Below are 21,209 nucleotides of genomic sequence, written 5' to 3' on the forward strand. Positions count from 1 at the left end.
AATATTCATGAACAAGGCGAAGGCGAAGGATCGTGGGAGAGGACGCTTCAAGGCTATTTAAATATGTCCTGGTACATTTATAAATGTCCTCACGAGATTGCAGAATAAAATAAAAAACTAATTAGAGTATATTTAAGACTTTTCTATAAAAATATTTGAAGAAAAAAAAAATAGCTACATTAGTTTAAAAAGTGTTAACATATAAAAGATTTTACATAGAATTCGATTCCACTTCTGCCGTTTAGGTATACTAACAATCAAATGATTTTACTGATTTATATCATAAATAGGTCATCTAGTAATCTAGTGTGATTGATTATATTATCTACGTAGAGGATTTTTTTTCTATCTTGCAAGCCATCCATTAAAAAAAGAAATGTTACTTTTTTAAAAATCCTGAAAATATCTAAATATTTAAATAATAGATACGCAGCTACTCATTGTTAGAAGAACAAACGGTCAAACTACTGCGTCGTATACAAAATGTCTTCCTCGTTCAATGCTAAAATGTATGCATAATGAACTATTCGAAACGAAGCCATAGCTAATAGAGGTGGAAAAATTATTCTTTATCTCGCACTCCACTTTGCACGCCGCGTCGCGACGCGTCGCATCTGTTGTTGTTGCGTTCGAATGTGGAAAAAAGGAAAGAAAAGTTGAGGTAAAAATAGCGGAGATTGAACAAGTACGATACGGAAGTATTCGATAAAAAGTTTACGGGTCGCTGATACTGGAAAACGTAACTGGGTCTCTGACGTTACAACATGTTACACTGTTCGCGTACTCTTTTAATACATACAATGTTGACAGTCGTACAGTTTTACAATTTTACAGATTTACAACTGTAGTATAAAGTCGACACGAGACTGGAGGAAAGAAATTCGATTAAAATGATAACCACGTTCTCTAGCTCATTTTACAGTTTCTTTTGGAAACCTTCCAGCCTTTAAAATACATATCTGAATAACGAACAGATCACCTCACTTCGTATATGATTCAAAGTTCGTGTATTTGAATAGCAATGATAATTCTATTCGGTCAATGATGAAATTTCTTATATATGTAAATAATTATAGCCAACCGAGAGGATCGCTTCTTTTTATTTCGTTTTGAAATTCAGAAAAACTAAACACTTGGCCATACACAAAGTACAGTGTATTAACTACCTACTTGTACATTTACAGGTAGCAAAAACCTTGAATAAATTGGGGTATACAGGTGTGATTTATATTATATCATCTCGACAAATTGTAATTGAATTTAGAAAAACGAAAGCAGCTAAAAAATACAGCAACAAGATTTTCAAAGCTTTTCAACACTAAAGTACTACCAATTTAAAGCTTAAAAAACTTCTAGAGAAGGAAACCACTATTTGTTTACGATGCCAATTCGAGCATGCGTGTGAAAACGACATGTCTGACAGTGAAGTAACCCATGTGTATGATAATGATAAAAATGTGTCACCGTTTCATTAGGTATACGTTTTCTACTTAAAAGTCAATTATAATTGTAAGTGAAGAACGGTTTTAGCGTTTCGCTTGATTCGAAAACACGTTTCCGGTTTCAAACATCGATACGATCGATATGTGGATTTTGAAACCGGTTCTCCAAGGCCGATGAAGACCCGGGGCTGCACCACCATACCATATTGCATTCATCTCAACGACTATGCATCTGCTATACGTATGCACTTTGAAAAATATTAGAATTATTAGCGAAATTCTTCGGTTGTTTTCTTTTTTAATTTAAATATTTTCCAAACTATGGACTTTTTTTTATAATTCATTTACTATACTTTTCAATAAGTAATAAGGTAATAAAAATGTCCTTTGCGATTTTTTTTTTCCCCCAGAAATATCACTTGAAATAGTTAGGCCTGGTTCACAGCCAGATCTTTTTATGTTATATACAAAGTATAGTGGTGGAATAAAAAAGACGAAGGAAGGGTATCCGTGAGAAAAGGGTCCCTATTCCTGTTTAGAAACGGAGCCTGCCTCTGCTATACCGTCTGACCTCGTCCTATCCTTGCAACACTACTTAGGGATTTCAGAAGTTGGCACAATTGAGGAATGCGGCTGTTAGCTACGTATTGGACTCCTGCTTACCCCACCTTTTTACACACGGTTACTCACGAAACGTGCTGGCATCAGTTACTTTTTCTCTTAACAAACAGACTCTGTTATTATATTTCCGAGCTATTCATTATTTCATTTATTTTTTACTACAACTTTCATCTACGGGTACCTTCTCGATTACAAATGAAAACTCATTCGCCTTAACACGTTCGCTACGAGAGCCGAGTACCGTTTAACCCTTTCGCTAAGCGTCAATATTGGAGCACGCGATATCTAGTGACCGGCGCCAAACGTGTTAACAATCTATTTGAATACTTTTATTTATCATACAATTAACTGACATCGTTTTCAAATATTCCCAATAATTTAACTGTAAAATCTATTTTTATCCGAAATGATAATGTTAGGAATAAAAAAGTTTCATAGACAAATGAAAATTAACATTTCAATTACACGTGACTTGCAAGTTTAACCTTTAAATCTGACTCCATCCCCGGTTAGGAGTAAACAAAATGCAAAAGAACGTTTTACAACATCAGCATCAGGGATATATCTGTCAAGTTAAAACAATAAAATCTTTAGACTTGATCGTTCCTTCATTCTTTTTTTTCTGCCTCTTATTTATTCTCGTACGGCCATACAAGTGACGGCAGAACAGCTAATAGAAAACACGAGAATATCTAAAATATGTACTTACTTATGCGGGTATCACACCACTCTGACCCCTACTCAAACTACCTACTTTAACTATACAATACAACCGGCAAGAATTTTAAAACGTGTCTGCTGCATTGACAGACAAATTGGTAACAATGACAATTACTACCACTACGACTACTACTACTACTACTACTAATACTACGACTAAGAAAATTCGGCTTATCTCAGGAATATTACCACACTGCTATTGTATTCAAACTTCATAGATATATGTGTTAGGCTAAGCCCTTCACCTTCAAATGGTGCCGGCTGATTTCGCCGAGAAGGGGTAAAAAGAAAAATTAGGTTAGGTTAGTTTTTTTTCCAATTTAAACCATAAATTCGCTTAAGAAAGCTACAAGTGTGGTATCATTCCGAAGTCTTACCCCTTTTACATTAAATTGGAACGTATAATAATTCTTTGTCGGCATTATTTCAGGGAAGCAACCGTGAAAGTGTAGGTGCAGGAACTAATAACTAGATGGACCGAGATCTAAGCTCTGATCTTTTGATATTCTAACCATTAACCTTTTTACACGATAAACCTGTTTCCACTCTTTCACTCAACCAAAATTTCTGATATTCGGTATATTACATTTAATCCAACTTTATTTTTACGCAGACTTTAAGCTTCGTACGATAATGCATCGAAGATAAGCTCAGCAGTAAGATGTTTATATATGTATATAAAAGGTAGGAAAAAATGTTTTAAGTAAAAATTAAAAAATGAATCAATGAAAGAATGAAAGATGGAAAAATTTCTACGTATTATATGTATATATGTATGTAAATAATCCCCCATAAATGGAGCACATGAAAAATATGTATATACACACTTACCAACTGTTGCAGGATCGTTTGAAGCACAACCAGTGATCTTCGACTCTTCTTTTCACTTTCAAATCACGCTACGCACTTCGCGACATTCTCATCTGCCTCTTCACGTTTCGTGCACTTTTTCAAAATCTTGAAATTCTTCAACACTACTACCACCACCATCACCACCACCACCACCACCACGTGAGATTACGTGTTTTCTTCGCATAACAGAGAAACAGTCACTATCACTTAAATAATTATATATATATATACATACGATGATTTTTCAATCGATAAGTATTCACTGAAGTTCACCGACAATATCGACAGATCGAACGTTTTCCGAACACGAACACGTATTCACGACAATTCAAAGTATGTAGGAGTAATTTCAAGGTTACCATTGGCAAGGTTTGCCTGACGAATCAAACAGTTATCGCCGATGAGAGTCGCATCGACAGCCGTATAAAAGCTACCGAAGTCTGAAGGGCGAACTGAAACGTACCGGTTCGTCTACACACGCCTGTCGCAACGTGCAACGATGTTTACATTTACGAGCGTAGCTCGTGTCTTTAATGACACGTTCTCGTCGCAGTATTTTTGAAAAGCCACTCGACTTTTATACCCGTCGATGTTATCGTGGGGGGAAACAAAAAAAAAAAAAAAAAAAACACCAGACGCGCGAACAGAAGAAAGGAAAGGAGTAATAATTCTCGTAAAGTATCAGACGTTCAGTATCGGAGGCGTGCGAATTTCCTCGATATGACGTGACGTTACGTTACATTTCGCACGTACGACGCCACTTTTTTCCTAACGATTCGTCGTCGCTGCGCCGTCTTCGCTGCGGACTGTTAATTACGAATTACGAGTACCTAATCGCTGGCCGGATAAGAATAATCCATCGTCTGTCTACTGTGCACGCACCAGGGAAACATTGATAACATGTAATATTTAAGAATCACGGTCACTGATCGCAAAAATCTTTAATGAAATCGAAACGAATCACTCGGAATAAACACGTGCAAACCGTACGCGTTGCGGTACAAAAACGTTCTGAGGCGCAGGTCCCATCGGCCAGCGGCATCGGCTACCCTACGCTCTACACTCTACACTCTACGCTATACGAGCCTAAGGAACATGCGCAACACCGACATCTCTCCGTTGAACGATCAACTATTTTCAAATGTTTCAATTCAACGGATAATAAAATTTTTCTAATGCTTTGTTATTTTCAATAAATTATCTAATAAGTATAATATACAGAATATTTCTGCATATCTGAATATTAATTGACAATTATACAATAAGAAATTAATATTAATCTTTTAAATATTTCATCTTATACGTACTATGTTATCTATATACCTTACCATGTATTAGAAACATAGTACATACTGTGCATATTTTTGCTTTATCTAATAGGTCAAATAAAATTACCTTTTCTTTACTGATTGTCACTACGAATGCGAGTAATCGTTAATTCGAATTTGCTAGCACGCGGTTCTTTTATCTGGGCTGCCCTAGATGGCGCGTACCTTTTATCCCTTTTTTTTTCGTTTTAGAAACTGTCATATATCTGTATAATTATCAGTGTCGTAAGAAAATCTGACATGATACAGATACAATTCAGCCTTATGCTTTTAATATTATAATGCTCTCGTAATGCCCTCGTTATGTACTTTGTCTTTTCTATAGGTATAAATATTTTTCTAGCTCTATTTAATTTGTGTCTGATTGAAAATCAAATATCGATTTCCATTTCAAACAGTTATTTAACATCATAATTTATGAGAAAAAAAATGGAAATTTCTTTAAAAAAATCAGAAAAAATGAAATATTTAAAGTGACATTTCTCTGTTATTTCGACGCGTACGTGTCATCTTTCTTGATCTCGTAATTATTGTTATACAATATATACAATATAATCCAAGAATAATCAGACACTCGAATTCTAATTAAACGTAATATAGTTGTTTATATGTACCATATGTATGTTTATAAGCACATATAGAATATACATGTTTACTTGCTTACCCTGTGCTGCTATTTGTGCTTGATGTTGGGCTGCAGTCCTCTATAACAAAATTAAACATTACGTTATTAAATAAACGTGTCGATTATATTTCGATAATAATAATTACGAAACATTTGATTACACGATAGGATAAGAAATATCAAGTACATTTTCAATAATCAATCGTATACCGGATGCTTCAAGACTCTTCGAATCTAAAGAACGACTTCTTGGTTTTGCACCAAAATAATCATCCTTCTTTCCACCTTTTATCCATCGAAAATACGAAGACATGTTGCACTCTTAACTTGTAACACACTTTCACAACGTCCCTAACTGATCATATAATTTTTTATTAATCGCATTCCTCTGAAATTTAATTATCATTATCATTATTTGCTCGTTCACTCCAAATACTTTGAATAATTGCAAATATTTTGTTGGGAATTTCTATAAAATAGATAATATTTAACAAGCAACCGTGTTGAAGCATGTTTAGTTGAAAAATTTCAATTTAAAGCATACGAAAGAAATCATCTGGTTATGAAATTAACGTTTGCTTTCCAATCTACTTATATTTGAATACATATACATATCTATAAATATAGATATTGTAGATATAGTAGATATTGATATGTAGCAGCTAAGTACGTCGCGTCGTCGTGTTTCTATGAATTAACAAGTGAAAACCGAACGATGATAATACGCAGAGGTCACATTACAGCATTGTTTTCGCTAAAACTGTCCTTGCCGTCACATACATATGTACAACCGGAAGTGTAAAATGATATTACACGTAGGTATACGAAAGAAACGACTATTCTTTGATATTGTTCAACTTTCGAAGCATCCGAGTCGACGCTCGTTGAGAAACGTTCAAGATACAAAACGTATTTTATTCAATAGGTACAGGTGATATATCAGAAGAAGTAATGTATACACAGGGTGATAACATGGACAAATGATTAAATTTGCATTTTAAATTATCCCCTGAAGCGACGTTTTCTCGATCAACGCTCCCTTTCTACAAAAGTAGTATTGAAGTAGTCTAACGATCGATTTCTATTAATTTATAAATACACGAGAGAAGAAAAATTGTTCAAGAAACAGTATGCGAATGTATTACGAGTCTATGAAAATTAAATAAACAATCTAACGTAACGCATATGATAGTCCCCATATGTAACAGATGCAAAACACAGATGTCACATTAGTGATCATCTCATTAAGAGACTTGTTTAATTTCTTTATATTTTTCCTCTATATTATATAACTTTACCTTATACAAAATCAAATCACTTATATTATGTGATAATACTCGTTAATTATCATGAAAATTGTACATTGTTTATCCAAGTTTATTACTCCATAAATTATTAAATAGTCATATTTTCCAGTGAAAATAGCTATTTTGCACTGTTTTGCATTTGAAGCATCATAACACGTTAAGTAACGCTGCTACTCATCATCTGATAAGAAACAATGAATAAATTCCACAAAATTATATTATTATTATAATAAACATATTAATTCAATCTAACGTTGTTCTAGTAATTTAATTAATTTAAATAAATTATTCAAAATGATGATGTAAGTAACTGTTGAACATTTCTATGCAAACGATATTGCTCCAGAGTCTAGTTAAACAATGCTTCTGATTTGCATAGTAGGTTATCACTTTTCATAAGACACCCGATGAGAAGAAAAGAATTTGCTCGACATAGTTTGCTTTTCAAACTGTGAATGTAGGTCGTCAAATAATAAAACAGTTGAAAAAAGAGAGAGAGAGAAATAAACAAAAAATGTGCAGAATTCAACTTGGAAATAACGAATTATGGGGTAAATATTGAACGTTTATCAGAAAGGAAACACAGTAAATATGTCTACAAATATTTCTGAATGTAGCAGAGCAAACGTTGTTCCGGTTTTAATAAGGATCCATAAATTTAACGAAACGTAACCATGCCACGCAAACAAGATGATATTGTTAAAGTTCGAAGGGACGCGTAAGTTTTAAAGCTTGCATACGTGCTGAAAGGTAAAAGGGGAAAGAAAGGGTAGCAGGAACTGCTGGCTTTCAATTTAGAAGAGAACCGAACAATAGAGAAGAGCTTCGTCGACGAACTCGAGACATTTTTCGTGACCGTAAGTTAACATTCAACGTCTTTTACGCCGAAAATCTGCAGTTATATGCAAAATAAAGGTATAAAGGTAATTTAATTACGGTAATCAACGTGTTAATTGAAACGAAATTGAAAAGATCAAACGACACTTCTTGAAGAAATAGATATACTAATCGAAACTGTGTTAATTATATTAAAGTTACATTTCGAAATGAAACATATACGCCACAGTTTTCGTTCATTGGAACAAAGATCACGAATAATGATTGGATAACTACTCGAAACGAACACATTCGTTAATAACGTCAGAATATTAAATACTGATTACCTATCGATGCAATATCGCTTCTGTTTGTATTGCAATTCAAATTAGCAAATATTATTATCTCCGATAATAACATTCAAGAAAAATTAAATTAAATTAATCTATAATTTATAAAATAATATTATATCAAATTAAATATTTCACGAATAACTGTTGCTGTAAAAAAGGAAAATAAAAGAGAAATGTTTTGTAATTTCACAGTCACAATTTCACAGATCATCTATAATAGGATGTAAAAACGTAGTTAAGAATTTGGTAAACGTTATCAATCTTAATCACACGCGAATCACGCGAAGAAAGATGCGCTCGTTATTCTAGCACCTTGAACATTACACGTTCCGCGACTCACTCTAACTGAAAAACTCGCCTTTGATTCCGTCTTTTTCTCCGTTCCATGTTCGCACACGCAGAAACTTAGGTTTGTTACACGTGCATACACACGTGTCTTCTCCCACCGAAATTCAAACGTTACAGTTTCAAACAACCATTCGAACCAGCTGCGCAATCAACTCCATTTGCATGGCGAACCGTTCCACGACTAATGAAAAATTCTAATTAAACTAAACCGAGCATCGACTTTCGCATCTGATGTAACATGTTTCTGATAACACGAAACATATTTCGACACTATGATACACAGGCAGAAAAAGAGTAGCATAGTCCATTCCAGTCCATCTCCATCTCAATAAATTCAATAAATTTCAATTAAAGTGGATTAATTTTATCCAAGAGAAAATTTACTGGAAATTCAGGTGTGATTAATAAGATTTGAGGCGTACAAATTCAAAGTAACAAAATTTCTTAGTGTAATGTGAAACTAACTAATAGAGGACCGCTTTCGATAAATATCATCCAACAAAGATCCTCGTTCAGTTTTTAATTTAGAATCATGTTTACTTCGGATGGAATTTTAATAGTAAAGACGCGAGAAAATTTCAACACATGCTACCTATTAATCACATCGTTACGAAAGTCATTAATATTTCATTAGCGTATTTGATTTGTTTGCAAGAAAAATGACAGGCCAGAAAACAACGTTACATGGATTATGCACATTATGCACATTATGCAGAAAGACGGTAGCTTCGTAATATGAATTAGAAAGAAAATCGAATATGATTGCAAAGAACTCGAGGTGACAAGGTTTTCTACCTTTACTGTCGACGTCAAAACATGTGTTCTCTTCTTTCAGAGATCATTCTTTTGTTCGCTGAGATACCATTGTCAGAAGCAACCAGTCACGGTTTGTCGAGAGAGGAAACAGTGAAATAAAGTAGCCCAATGTACCTACCTAATGTTCAATTCTTCGTTTTAAAATAACAAGAATCAAGAAACTAAAGATTTGAAAAATTCGTTCTAAATTAATTTCTTCTTCATTTTTTCGTTTCTATTACCTTCTTATGGAAATTGTTTGTTTTAATGAAATAATTGTTTTTAACAAACTTCTTTTTGTTTGATTTTCATTTTCTTAAAGAAGTAATAACTTTAGTCTACGCGATTCTTTTATCAGTCGTTACTTACAATGGTAAAACAGAGACTTATCGTATACGCGAACTCAATCGGTAATTTTGATTACCACTTTTACATTAACAGGTATATGTAGTAAAAAAAAAGGGTTTCTGTAAATTACTTACCGCTTTTCGTTTGTCATCCGAGCTAAGAGCGCTGTGGCTTCTATGCCTAATGAGATCCATAACTTTGCTCACAGGATTTCTGCTGCTTTCCGAACCCGCTCGCGGTCGTCCTACGGGTTGCTCTCTGCCTTCCTTATGATCCTTGCTATCCCTGTGATGGTCTTTATCTGTATGCACATCTGTTGATGAACTACCATGGGAACCTCTGTGCAACGAGTGCTGCAAAATCACCGATATTTAATTAATACCACTTTTTCGTTCCCTTGCTTCCTCTTCTATTTTCTCCTTTTTCTTTTGTACTATACTATACTATAATAAATTAAATTATCATTCTGAAATAATCGATAGCACTTACCTGTACAGCACTTTTCATGTTAGCTATAATACTGGGTTTTCTTTTGCTGGCATCAGATTTACTTCTTGGCCTGAAGGCATCGAAGAGTGCTGGTTTTTTGGTAGGGCTAGCAGTGTCATCGACAGTACTCCCACTTCTTCTACGTTCAGCGCTATTACTACGGCTATTACTGCGGCTAGTGGATCCAGATCGTGTTCCCGAAGCTTTTCTACCACCTTTGCTCGAACTCGACGAACTCGATGGTTCAACAGCTGGCTGTGGAAGAGGTGTCGATTTCCCAGAACTAGGAGCACTTCCCGAAGTCGGTTTCCTAATACTTCTCGAATGCGATCCCCAAGTACCTGTTAGAAAAATCAACAACCATCGTCACATTATCCATTTAGTCAATAATATATAGTATAAATAAAGAAACTGTGATTATGATATTTAATTAAATACGATTATCTGACCTGCTCGAGGCCTGTGACCCTGATCTTGAGAAGCATGATTCGAATTATCTGCATCTTCGGTGACGATTGTTGGCAACGGTTGCGATCCAAGTTCCTGTCAATGATAGACACAGATTATTATTTATCTACACTCTATACATATGTACGTATATAATTCAAATGAATTCTAATATTATCAATTCGATTATTCAACATTTCAATCGGAAAAAAAAAAGCTTTCTATTTCGGTCAATGAAATTTTCTCTTGTTAGTCACGTTACAGAAAACTCGTATATTATTTTAATTTTATTATAAGATCGTCTTATCTGAAGAAGAAACATGTTTACGAAGAAAGGAAATTTCAACCGATTATGATTACAAGTAGTAGGTATAGTAGTGGAAATGAGCAATTCATTCAACAATAAAGACTAACAACTGTGTGTGCGACAAAAATAACGCGAGACGAAGAAATTTCATTGTTTACAGATCTACAGCTATACAACGTACGATGATTAGATATCATTATTTAATTAACAGCTAGCCGATACAACAATCAGTTTATATTTAACTGGATAATTTATCATTGCATTCTTGTAAAGCATCTTCCAACCGGAAATTTTCATCACTAGAAAATTATATTTTTATATAAAAATTTCGATCAATTTCTTTTTTCTTTTTATCTTTACCGGTATAGAATATAGAGATATATATTGTATGTACATTTTAACTCAACGTTGTTGAATTAAATTTTGATTACATATTTAATTTATCAATGTTAAAAATTTATCTTTTTTTTAAGACAAGTATGGTTAAACTGCTCCGAATGGATTCCCAAATGGTAATTTTATACATTATATGACGGTTTTCAAATTATACTTCTTTTTTCGTACCCTTTTCACGAAATCTGGAACTAGATCGTTAAACACGCTCTCGGCAGTTTCTTGAAGAGTTCTCAAAACAGAAGCTTTAAGGATCATCTCATGGTGAGATTACAAACGAGGAGGAAATTTTTCTTCTTCGCTACAACCTCCTATTCTTTCTATAGAAACATATATTGTTAATTTATTGTTCGCGCAAATCAGACGCTGCAATTCGCAATTGACGCGAAAACGTATCTCGTTTAATTTATTCTCCCGTAATTTTGTCTTGAAGATTAAACTACAAGACTATCGTTGAAAAATTCATTTCACTATTTATAGTATCTTCATATCAATAGTTGTGAGAAAAGCTAGGATTTTTCTTAACAACCCAACATGTATGTACATGATTGAAAATCACGATTCGTTTCGTTCACTGTTCTTAGTTCGACTGACATTTTCAATCCTGACTGTGTTACATTCTGACGTCTGACACAGAATACCAAGTATACTACATGCATGTATACGTATGTGCATGTACATACATATGATGCAGTTGGTAAGGGTTGTTATGAAAGCAAAAATAAATCTACTTTGAAATTTATGGCAGGCACACACAGGAAACAGTAAGAAAATTAAACTATTCAGCCCCACGTGGAATTAGTAAATTATTCAAGACTAAGATCCTTTTTCCAGATCTCTAAGTATCTTTTGCGAGAAAAAATTCATCTTAAAACTGATCGTTTCATGAAAAGTGTTGGTACAATCGACGGTGAGAGTAGTCATCTGTAACTGGGTTATTCTTGAATCGGTGAATATATAGGTTCGAAAGAGGAAAATGCGGATGCCAAGAGGAATAAATAACAAGAATGGTTATTTATTGGAGAAAAGATAACCAAACGTAACCAAACAGACAATTTATATTAGAACTGTATCAGACTTTGAACATGATGAATTGAACCAGAAAATATTCTTTGATGCTGCATACATTTGTATACCTATGTATATCTAGGTGTACAAATGCATTCAGATATATGTATGTATAACGATGATCGGAAAAAGGCAAAATTATATTGGTATATAGAATAATATAAGATAGAAAAAAGAATGTGATTAGGAAAAATTAAAATTAAGCATGAGGCGCGCGATGAATGTGTTACCTCCGGAAGTGGAGTCGTTTCAAAGATTACAAGGTCAATAAAATTCTCTTGTTTTTTTTCCCCCCCTAAAAAGATCCTAACACAATTACGTACTGTATAATTTTCTTTTAGCGACTAAAAGAAAAATTTCTTAAATTTACATAAATGTGACTGGTTTTTCTAAAAAGAAGGTTTTATCATAATCTATACAAGTTCGAAGGTAAATTAGATACGTATAAGCAAAGGCGCGGTACTTCAGACTGAATTAAAAGTTATACATATCTATTGATTATAATCTGTATAAATACATCTATCTTTTTTTGACAAAGAAATTCTGTTATATGTACCTCTCTTAAGTCTAATGCAGTTTGCCAATAGTTAATCAGTACTTGAGCTAAAACAGATAAGATTACTAAGTATCCCGATTGCCAGAAGAGATCAGAATGAACACGGTTCGTAAACGATCCAAAAAAATGTTCGATACATATTTCAATCGAATTTAATTTTATATTAATCGAATTTTAGTTCTGAATCGCTTTGGAAAGCTGATAAAATATCATTAAAAATTAACAATTTTAATCAATTAGACTTACGCACGTACCTATACTTAATGCTTAATTCATAGTCTTAAAGCATAAAGAAAATGCGCCTAACCTAACCTCAAATTAAGTTCCATCTCGTATCCGTTGAGATAGAATTATTATATGTATGTGAACGGTACATGATGATTTATTTTACTAACGTCGATGAAAAGAAAAAGAAAAAGGAAAAGAAAACACGTCTTTCGAATAGTACCTTATACGTTCCATGATATTCCGGGCAACGATCTAAATACGGCACAAGAGAGTACTTTCGAAGTCTTCCCAACGACACTGTCGACATATTTTTCACGCGTTAGGTAGAAATTAATGAACCACAGTGGTCTTTCTTCAAATATTCATAACAGAGGGGCCGTATATCCATCGAGATTTCATCAGTGACTAACATCACCGGCACTCGTCTCAGCAGGGTACACAAGTCACGAGGAGATTCACTATCACCTGGTAATGGTATCTTTCGGTTTTGCCGAGAAATCGTATCGATAATAATTTTCCCTGAAGGATTGTTATACTTAATGTTCTCTTATCGCGGATGAATTGTGATTAATAAGATAATACCTGGTACAGTTTGTGTACATGTACGCGTTCGTGTACACTGATCGTTTACAAGCATAAGAAGAAACGTTCAACCGAGATTTCATAATATTCGGTATACATACATATACTCGTACTCTGATTGTCAGTTAGGATTTTATTTTTCACAATTACTCTTCCTATAATTGAAATCATCAATTATACCGTTCCAGCATTTTACTTTATTGTATTAGTCATTTTAAATCTATCATATAGGTCCAGATTCTAATTCAATAATGCGTGAAACGTTGTTAATTCGCTATCGCTGAATAAATACAATAGGATCATGTTACCATAGCAACTGTCATTGATGAACTAAACCTGTTGATTACATAGACTATATGTCTGTTTCTTGTTTCTTATTTCTTAGAAGATATAACAGGTTTAATATTGAGAACTTTGAATATTTCTCTCATCGCTTACGAGTATATGTATATATTACTACAAAATTTTTATTAGGCAAAATTAAATGGCACAAAAATCTAAAAATCAAATGCTGGATCGCATAGCACATGTGTAAAATTTTCAGTAATGAAACATTTTTCGAATTTGTATTTGTAAAATTCTAAAGCTACAGCTTGGCCCAGTTGCATGGGACGATCTGTATGTACCTACATATAATAATTGCAAAATCACATTATCCAATTTATCAATTAAACCAACTTACGATTTAACTCGTTTAAACATTATTTTAATGTACATGATGTTCTGTTAATAAAAAAAGAAGAAAACCGTCAATCAGATTCAAAAATCTATAATAGATGATGAAAAGTAACATTGCTTTTTTTCATACCCATAACGATTTTCTCGGAGATATCTATAACATGGAATCCTAATGAGCTTATACAAGCATTCAAATTAAGGGAGTACAATAAATCACTTGATTTATAACAAGTTGCAATCACAAAGATCACGGCACGCGTTTCGAATGTTCAATTACCATTTTTCGTATCGAATAATTCAACCACAAGATGGCGGCCTATTCTTGGCCTATCCTATCGCCATCTAACGATCACTGCAAAACGCATGTATCAGCAACACAGTGTTAACTTACAGCGATAAAAAAGTTTCCTTTCTTTCGATCTACTATGTAAATAATACTTACTTATGTAAGTACAGAGAAAATAAGGAAACAGATGAAAAAAGAATAAGTTAACGGGAAAAATTGTCGATTAAAATGATGAAAGAAATGCAGTATCTATGAAAATATCGAGACTGAAAATAGATTTACTGCAGACGCAATGTAATTACTCACGATCACTTCAAATGCTTGTAGCGAACCGAAGCACGTGTAAAATTCTTTGTACTCTAAAACGGGCATATGAGTCGTCGGACGATCATGTTACGCAACAAAGAGTAAAATATCGCAAACAACAAATGAAGCGTTCATTTCGTGTAATTTGACGTTGGTTCGTTTTCAGAGAAATACAGTAATTTTAACGAGAATTTGTCATAGAAATTTATATATTCAGTCGTTTTATTTATCTAATTTGCATTAAAGATGATGCATATCCCTGCAATGCACCTTATATTCCTAATTCTTTTTCAAACGATGGATTTTTCAGTTTTCAACGAAACGAAACTATCAATTGATAATTGATAGGATTTCATATGGTAATTTGAAACGAGGAAAACTTGTTTCGTATAATTTGTTAATCGAAACTAATCATACCACGTACGAAAAGCATCCATGACGGAGATCTTACGTGTTCAGGTATCTGTCATAACAACCCTGAACGCATTGTAATTCGTCTTTCAAGCAAATCGATAAAGCTTAAAAGAAGCCTTATGTGCCTACCACCCCTTCACCCTTATCCTCTCCCATGAAACATTGTATTAAAGATACATAATTACATACACATGTCGAGATCTGGGCCAAACCATGTAGCGAATTTCGAATAAACAACATTCTATCGTTTATTAGCTTATTAAGAGATTTTTTCAAAAATTAATAATTCGATATCCGTTTATCACGGTTCCAATGGTTTATCGCTTATTCGACGTCTGTTCTGAACTGGTACGAATTGTCTGACGCGATATGCGAAAAGTGAAACGAATTAACATGTCATAATTTCGTCCTCTATAGGTTTTCTACTTTCTATCTTCTTTATGTGAAAGTTTCGGATGTTTTTTTCTTTTGTCAACACTATGATAGAAAAGTATGTAATAATAAAGTGTAAATAGGGCAAAGTGAAGCCTTTAATAATGGACAAGAAATTTGTTAAGCAAGATGAGACCAGTTGATCGAACATTTCTTTCTACTTTGCAAACCGTGCCTATACATAGCTATACATATTGTTTACGGAAACTGCACTCGACCATGATTCGCAACTTCCGTCTTGCGAATAGTAACTACGTATAATAGAAATCAGGTTTTTTGAAATAACGCGTGGTAACGATCGGGTTAATCGGTGCCTTAGAAAACAAGATGGCAAGAATAAAAAGAAAGAAAGAAGGAATTCAACGGAACGGAAAAGCCAGTCGATTGATTGTACACTGGCGACGATTCGATTGGTCGCTCGTGACAACCATAATTTCACTGCTGATCGTGCTTAACGACCACACCTCACTGCTTGTGAACGGCACTTTAAATGGTCACTCGTTTACAAGCCAACACGTAGCTTCATCCAACTCGTTTTTCATTCAGAACAACCATATATATATATATAACCGTATCAACAACCGATCCAGTTTAACACATTTTTCATCATTTTCTGTTAAACTATAAATTATAAACTATGAAGAATTTAATATAAGAAATGAATACTTTTTAAGAAATAAAAATTCTGCCGTTTGCACCGTTCTTCACTTTCTCATAACGGTTCATGTCTGCAAACAAATTTGCAACGCTGCTCCTCTTGGTAGTAATTAGTCAATTAATACAATTAGATGGAGTAGACTGTTTCTGTTATGTCCCGTGTACAGTCTGTTTAAAATGATCGCATACATAAAAAGTTTGCTATATGGAATTAAAATACTTGTGAAAAGAAATAAAGAATACCTTCTAGCTTTGTTTGCATTTGATCTTGGAAAAACTCTGCAAGTTCTCGCCTCGCGTTCTTTATCAACTAGATAAAAATGATAATAGAAAATGGTCCCTTACCTTTCTCTTCCTTTCCTGAACGAAATCCACCCTACGAATCCACACTTCCTCGGTGGAATCGTAATCCAGAGTACTGGAGCTACTAGCCTGACTCTTCATTTCAATCAAACTGCTATCAAAGAATCTTTTATCGAGATGCGGACTAGGAAGAGGGCTGGTTCTCGAGAAGGTCATGCTGGTCGAGTAACTCGGTGGATCCGTGGCAGGAAAAGTCATGCCAGGACCAGTGGTGTGCCTCCTCCTTAACGGAGGCTTCGTCGTTGATGTTGGCGAGGTAACCGTGCACGTGGTGAATCTAGAAGTGGTCGTCGTACTGGTTGTCGGAGTCGTTAAAGTCGTCGTTGCGGTCGTCGTCGTAGTCGTCGTCGCGGTCGTGGTCGTCATCGTTGTCGTCGTCGTCATCGTCGGTGTCGGTGTCGGCGTCGTCGTCGTTGTTGTCGTCGTTATCATCGATGTTGTCGTCGTCGTCACCGCAGATGTCGCGGTTGGTTTTGACTCGGAACTAATCAAACTGGGTAGATTTGATTTTTGATCGATCTTCTCCGAACTCGACTTTTCGGAAACTGATGGACTAGATGCTTTCGAGGAGAGACTGTCGTTTTTCTCTTCCGACTCCTCCGTCTTTGAAGTATCCTTTTTAGTTTCGTTTGCATTTGCCAAACTTTCCACATTTTTCCCTGGAACAAACAGAGCAATGGAATGATCAGATGAGAACGTCCGCTTTCTTTCTTACAAAGAGACCATTATTCGGTGCGGGTACACTTTTAACGCTAGATTCTCAAGGTTTGCAGTTATAAAGGATTCTCTGTTATGTACTCGTCGCGTCAGATCGATTTTCTACGATTATGTACCAGATTGCAAAAGTACTCGTATCCTCTCGATTAATCATTCTGCCCTCCTTAGCTCAATTTCGATACGTCCAAGAGAAATTCCTCCATGGCCACGTCGGGCTTTACTCAAAAGATAAAATATATTAGATATAGATATATCTAATATAAAAATGAAATGTTTTGAAAAGATGAAAGAATCTTATTTCCCATTTTGGTAATAATCTATAAATATTAAGAGTATCGTTGGGTTAACGGAGTGGCTTTTCGCGCTGTTTGTAGAAACGTTGCCAAACGGAACTAAACGAAGCTAAACCACTGGCCACACGCTAATCTTAGCTCTCATTGAACGAGAACGAGCTCCTCTTAATAGCTCTTTGCGCGTTTTAATGCTCGATTCGTGTGTTTCGTAATAGGCATACTGCTTTTCTCATAATCTATCGCGGATGTAGATACGTCGTACTATAATATAACACATATTTTCAATCCCTACGCTGAGTTGTTCACATTTTAATTGCGAACCTATTAAGCTATACGATACGGTATGCTTTTCTTACCCTCCTCGGTTTCGTATTCATCCTCTTCTCTACACTCGGACAGTCTCCTGCCCCAAGGATAAGGACTATGCGTCTGATTTCTGGATGGTAACCTGTTTACGTGCGAAAGAAAATAATGATGAAAGAAACTATCAACACCATCTGAATCCTCGCCAGAGGATTGCAGCATATCCTTCAGTGCAGCCAACGAGGTGATAGTATTGTAATTAATAGCAGAAATCAAGTCATCTTCGATGTCACTGTCATCGGTGGTGTCGTCATTTTTAGTCGTTTGATCCTCCTTTTTCTTTTCCTTTTCCTTTTCCTTTTCCTTATTCATCTCCGCCGTTTCTTCCTGTTCGGTTGTAACCGTTTTAATTTGCTCCGTCTTCGAAGCCTCTGTCTTATCTTCTGAACTTGTTTCAGATTCGTCGTCCGATGCGCTGGTTGACGTTGTACTACTCGAAGATTCTTCGTCCTTTTTACCGTCGGTTTTTTCCTCTTTCAGTTCGTCCTCGTCAGAACCTTTGCAGCACTCTTCCTCCTCCTCCTCTTCCTCTTCCTCATCATCATCATCATCATCGTCGTCGTCGTCGTCGTCGTCGTCGTCGTCGTCATCATCATCCTTCTCCTCCTCTTCGTCATCTTGAGACACCGTCTTTGGTAATTTATTCGTAGCCTCGTCATTTTGACCAATGTTCTCTAGATTTTTCAAATTCTTTAAAATCTCCTGTTTCCCTAAGTTTTTCTTTATCTTTACATCGGTGTCTTCTTGACCCGTCATCTTGTTCTGATGTTGATTATTGGCGGTCACATCACAGTCGTCCGACTCGTTCTGTTTGTCACCACCGGAACTCTCCATCGAGGAATCTAAAAGAGAGAATCAGGCTTGTTTAAGATGTTAAGACCGATCGATCGATTATCGGATATAATATATTAAACAGATTGCACGTATCTACATCTACGCTTGATAAGTTTATTGCTTTCTTTACTATCTGCATCGATCAGATAAATGATTTATAAATATATATGTATGTCACTCGTCAAGTATAAATTTGGAATTTTACCTACATATTTCACTTGAAAATCGCTCAGAATCTAACGTCTGAACTTTGACAATTCAATAAATTTAATCTACTGATGTTACGATACGATGATGTTATTTAAAAAAAAAAGAAGAAGAAGAAGGAAAAGAAAAGAGTTCCTGAAAAGAAGTCTCATTTTTGTACGTGAAAGACTTTCTTCGAAACAGTTAATGATAGGTATACACTGTCTACTTGGCTATTCATGACAGCTCATTCAAGATTTTCATACCGCTGTCTAAAAATCGTTCAGAATTTCTTTAGTGATTTTCACAAAGGGGAAACTTGAAATAAGTTGATTGATCGTTAGATTAACACCAATAATATAATATAATATAGGAATTGTTAGTTTCAAAGAAAAAGAAGAAAAAAAGAAACTGGTCGATAAGCTGGAAAATTCGTTAGCTAACAATCTTTCTAATCTTTTTTTCGAATCTTAATTAATCCACCATTGAATTTACAATTTAAAATTTGCAATAACCGTGAAAAATAAATGAAAAATCTGAGATTTAAAAAAAATTTGATCAAAGATAAGTGTGTATATAAGTAGATACGGGTACATATGTATCTATTAATGTTCCTTCTACTTTTTTAACGAGCAAACATCTCTTTGTTGCATCGGTGAACACGTCACTGGCGCATTGCGGTAACTACGCCCTCTATTTCGTAGCCGTGGAAACGTTTTTCTCTATAGCAACTTTTAATATACATACATATGTAGATGTAAGTACTTACATCACACTACCATATGATCAATCTTCTTCTAACAAACCGAAAGAAGAAATATAATAAATTGTTGTGACGACAGGAACGAAATACGATCGTGATTCTGTATTTCTTTTCTTATCGTTTCCTTTTACACCTGCTACATCGATTATACTCAAGAAAAATACTTTAAACTATCAAACTATAATATAATATTATATCGTATTAAATTATTATTCTTTCGTGATTAACAATCGTGAATTAAAAGAAGAAAAGAAAAAAGATATTTTTACAGATAACGCGATTTATTGGCTTAATCTATTGTGTAGAATAATTTCGCAATGTAGGTTTAATGGAAAATCGCAGTAGTCGGAGGTTCCAGAAATGTTGTAATAGTAAAAAATCCATTTGATTTCATAAAGATATGAAATGAACCCCTTTTGAAACACCCTGGAAAATATCAGCTGTTTAAGGGTCAGTCGTTTACAGACTTTTACGGATAATGTAGCAACAGGTAGTGTACTGCTCAATAACAAAGTTGCTTACTCAACGAGGAGGCAAGCTTCCCTTCTACCATGGAATACTCGAACACGAATTATATCATATTCATATTTTTAGATTTTACTATATCGTTACTATTATACATATATTAGTTGAATGAAAGAAAGAGAAATATGGAGAAAAAAGTATCGAACATTCTGAACGAATAAACATGATTTATATCTACCTGCGTATATGTATATAGCATTAAGGATATTTATGGCTTCAACATGATAAATAGCTTAAATAGACAGTGTACACAGAAATAATTTTATCATACGATTGTAATGATAGAAACAATAGATAATGTTCGCCAAGTAAATGTAAGCCTGATAACTTTTCCACGTTATTTGTATTAGTATCGATATCGATATCGATATCGGTATCGGTATCGGTATCGGTATCAATATAAGTATGAATGCAACAAGAGCATAATTCATAAATGGTGAGCAAAGTAAACGCCATTAATCGATACAAGTAAACGATAGAAAAATATGAAAGCTGTTAACGGAATATGATTGGTATTAACTGAACGTTCAGATAACACTTGGAATAGGTTAAAAACCGATGACACATTAGAAGAGAAAAAGAATCTAAGATAATTCTCCAAGGATAATGTTAATAGTAGCTCCAGTGACAAATCGAAAAATGAATCAAGACACCTTAGAATTAATATCTCCTCTGCTCCTTTACTACTCAACTGGTTCACTCCTCGCGGTAAAGCCAATCTCGGCGTTAGATTAATCGGAAGTGGAAGCGCGAACAGGTTCGTTTAA

The 21,209-nt window shown here is 34.5% G+C and overlaps 1 protein-coding gene across 5 annotated transcripts in view; it reads right to left on the minus strand.

The window, feature by feature from the left end:
- Positions 1-21,209, minus strand: part of SNF4Agamma (SNF4/AMP-activated protein kinase gamma subunit) — a 53,653-nt gene that overhangs the window by 24,114 nt on the left and 8,330 nt on the right. For all 5 annotated transcript variants that reach the window (XM_034340126.2, XM_034340127.2, XM_034340125.2 and 2 more), the window contains exons 2-7: positions 18,128-18,976; positions 16,744-17,420; positions 10,494-10,587; positions 10,045-10,385; positions 9,690-9,908; positions 5,628-5,667 (exon numbers count right to left, since the gene is read on the minus strand). In XM_034340126.2, coding sequence (XP_034196017.2) covers positions 5,628-5,667; positions 9,690-9,908; positions 10,045-10,385; positions 10,494-10,587; positions 16,744-17,420; positions 18,128-18,968 — 2,212 coding nt within the window. In that variant the 5' untranslated portion in view covers positions 18,969-18,976. The remainder of the gene's footprint in view (positions 1-5,627; positions 5,668-9,689; positions 9,909-10,044; positions 10,386-10,493; positions 10,588-16,743; positions 17,421-18,127; positions 18,977-21,209) is intronic.

This window comes from Osmia lignaria, chromosome 10 (assembly GCF_051020975.1).
Source record: "Osmia lignaria lignaria isolate PbOS001 chromosome 10, iyOsmLign1, whole genome shotgun sequence".
Taxonomy (NCBI): domain Eukaryota; kingdom Metazoa; phylum Arthropoda; class Insecta; order Hymenoptera; family Megachilidae; genus Osmia; species Osmia lignaria.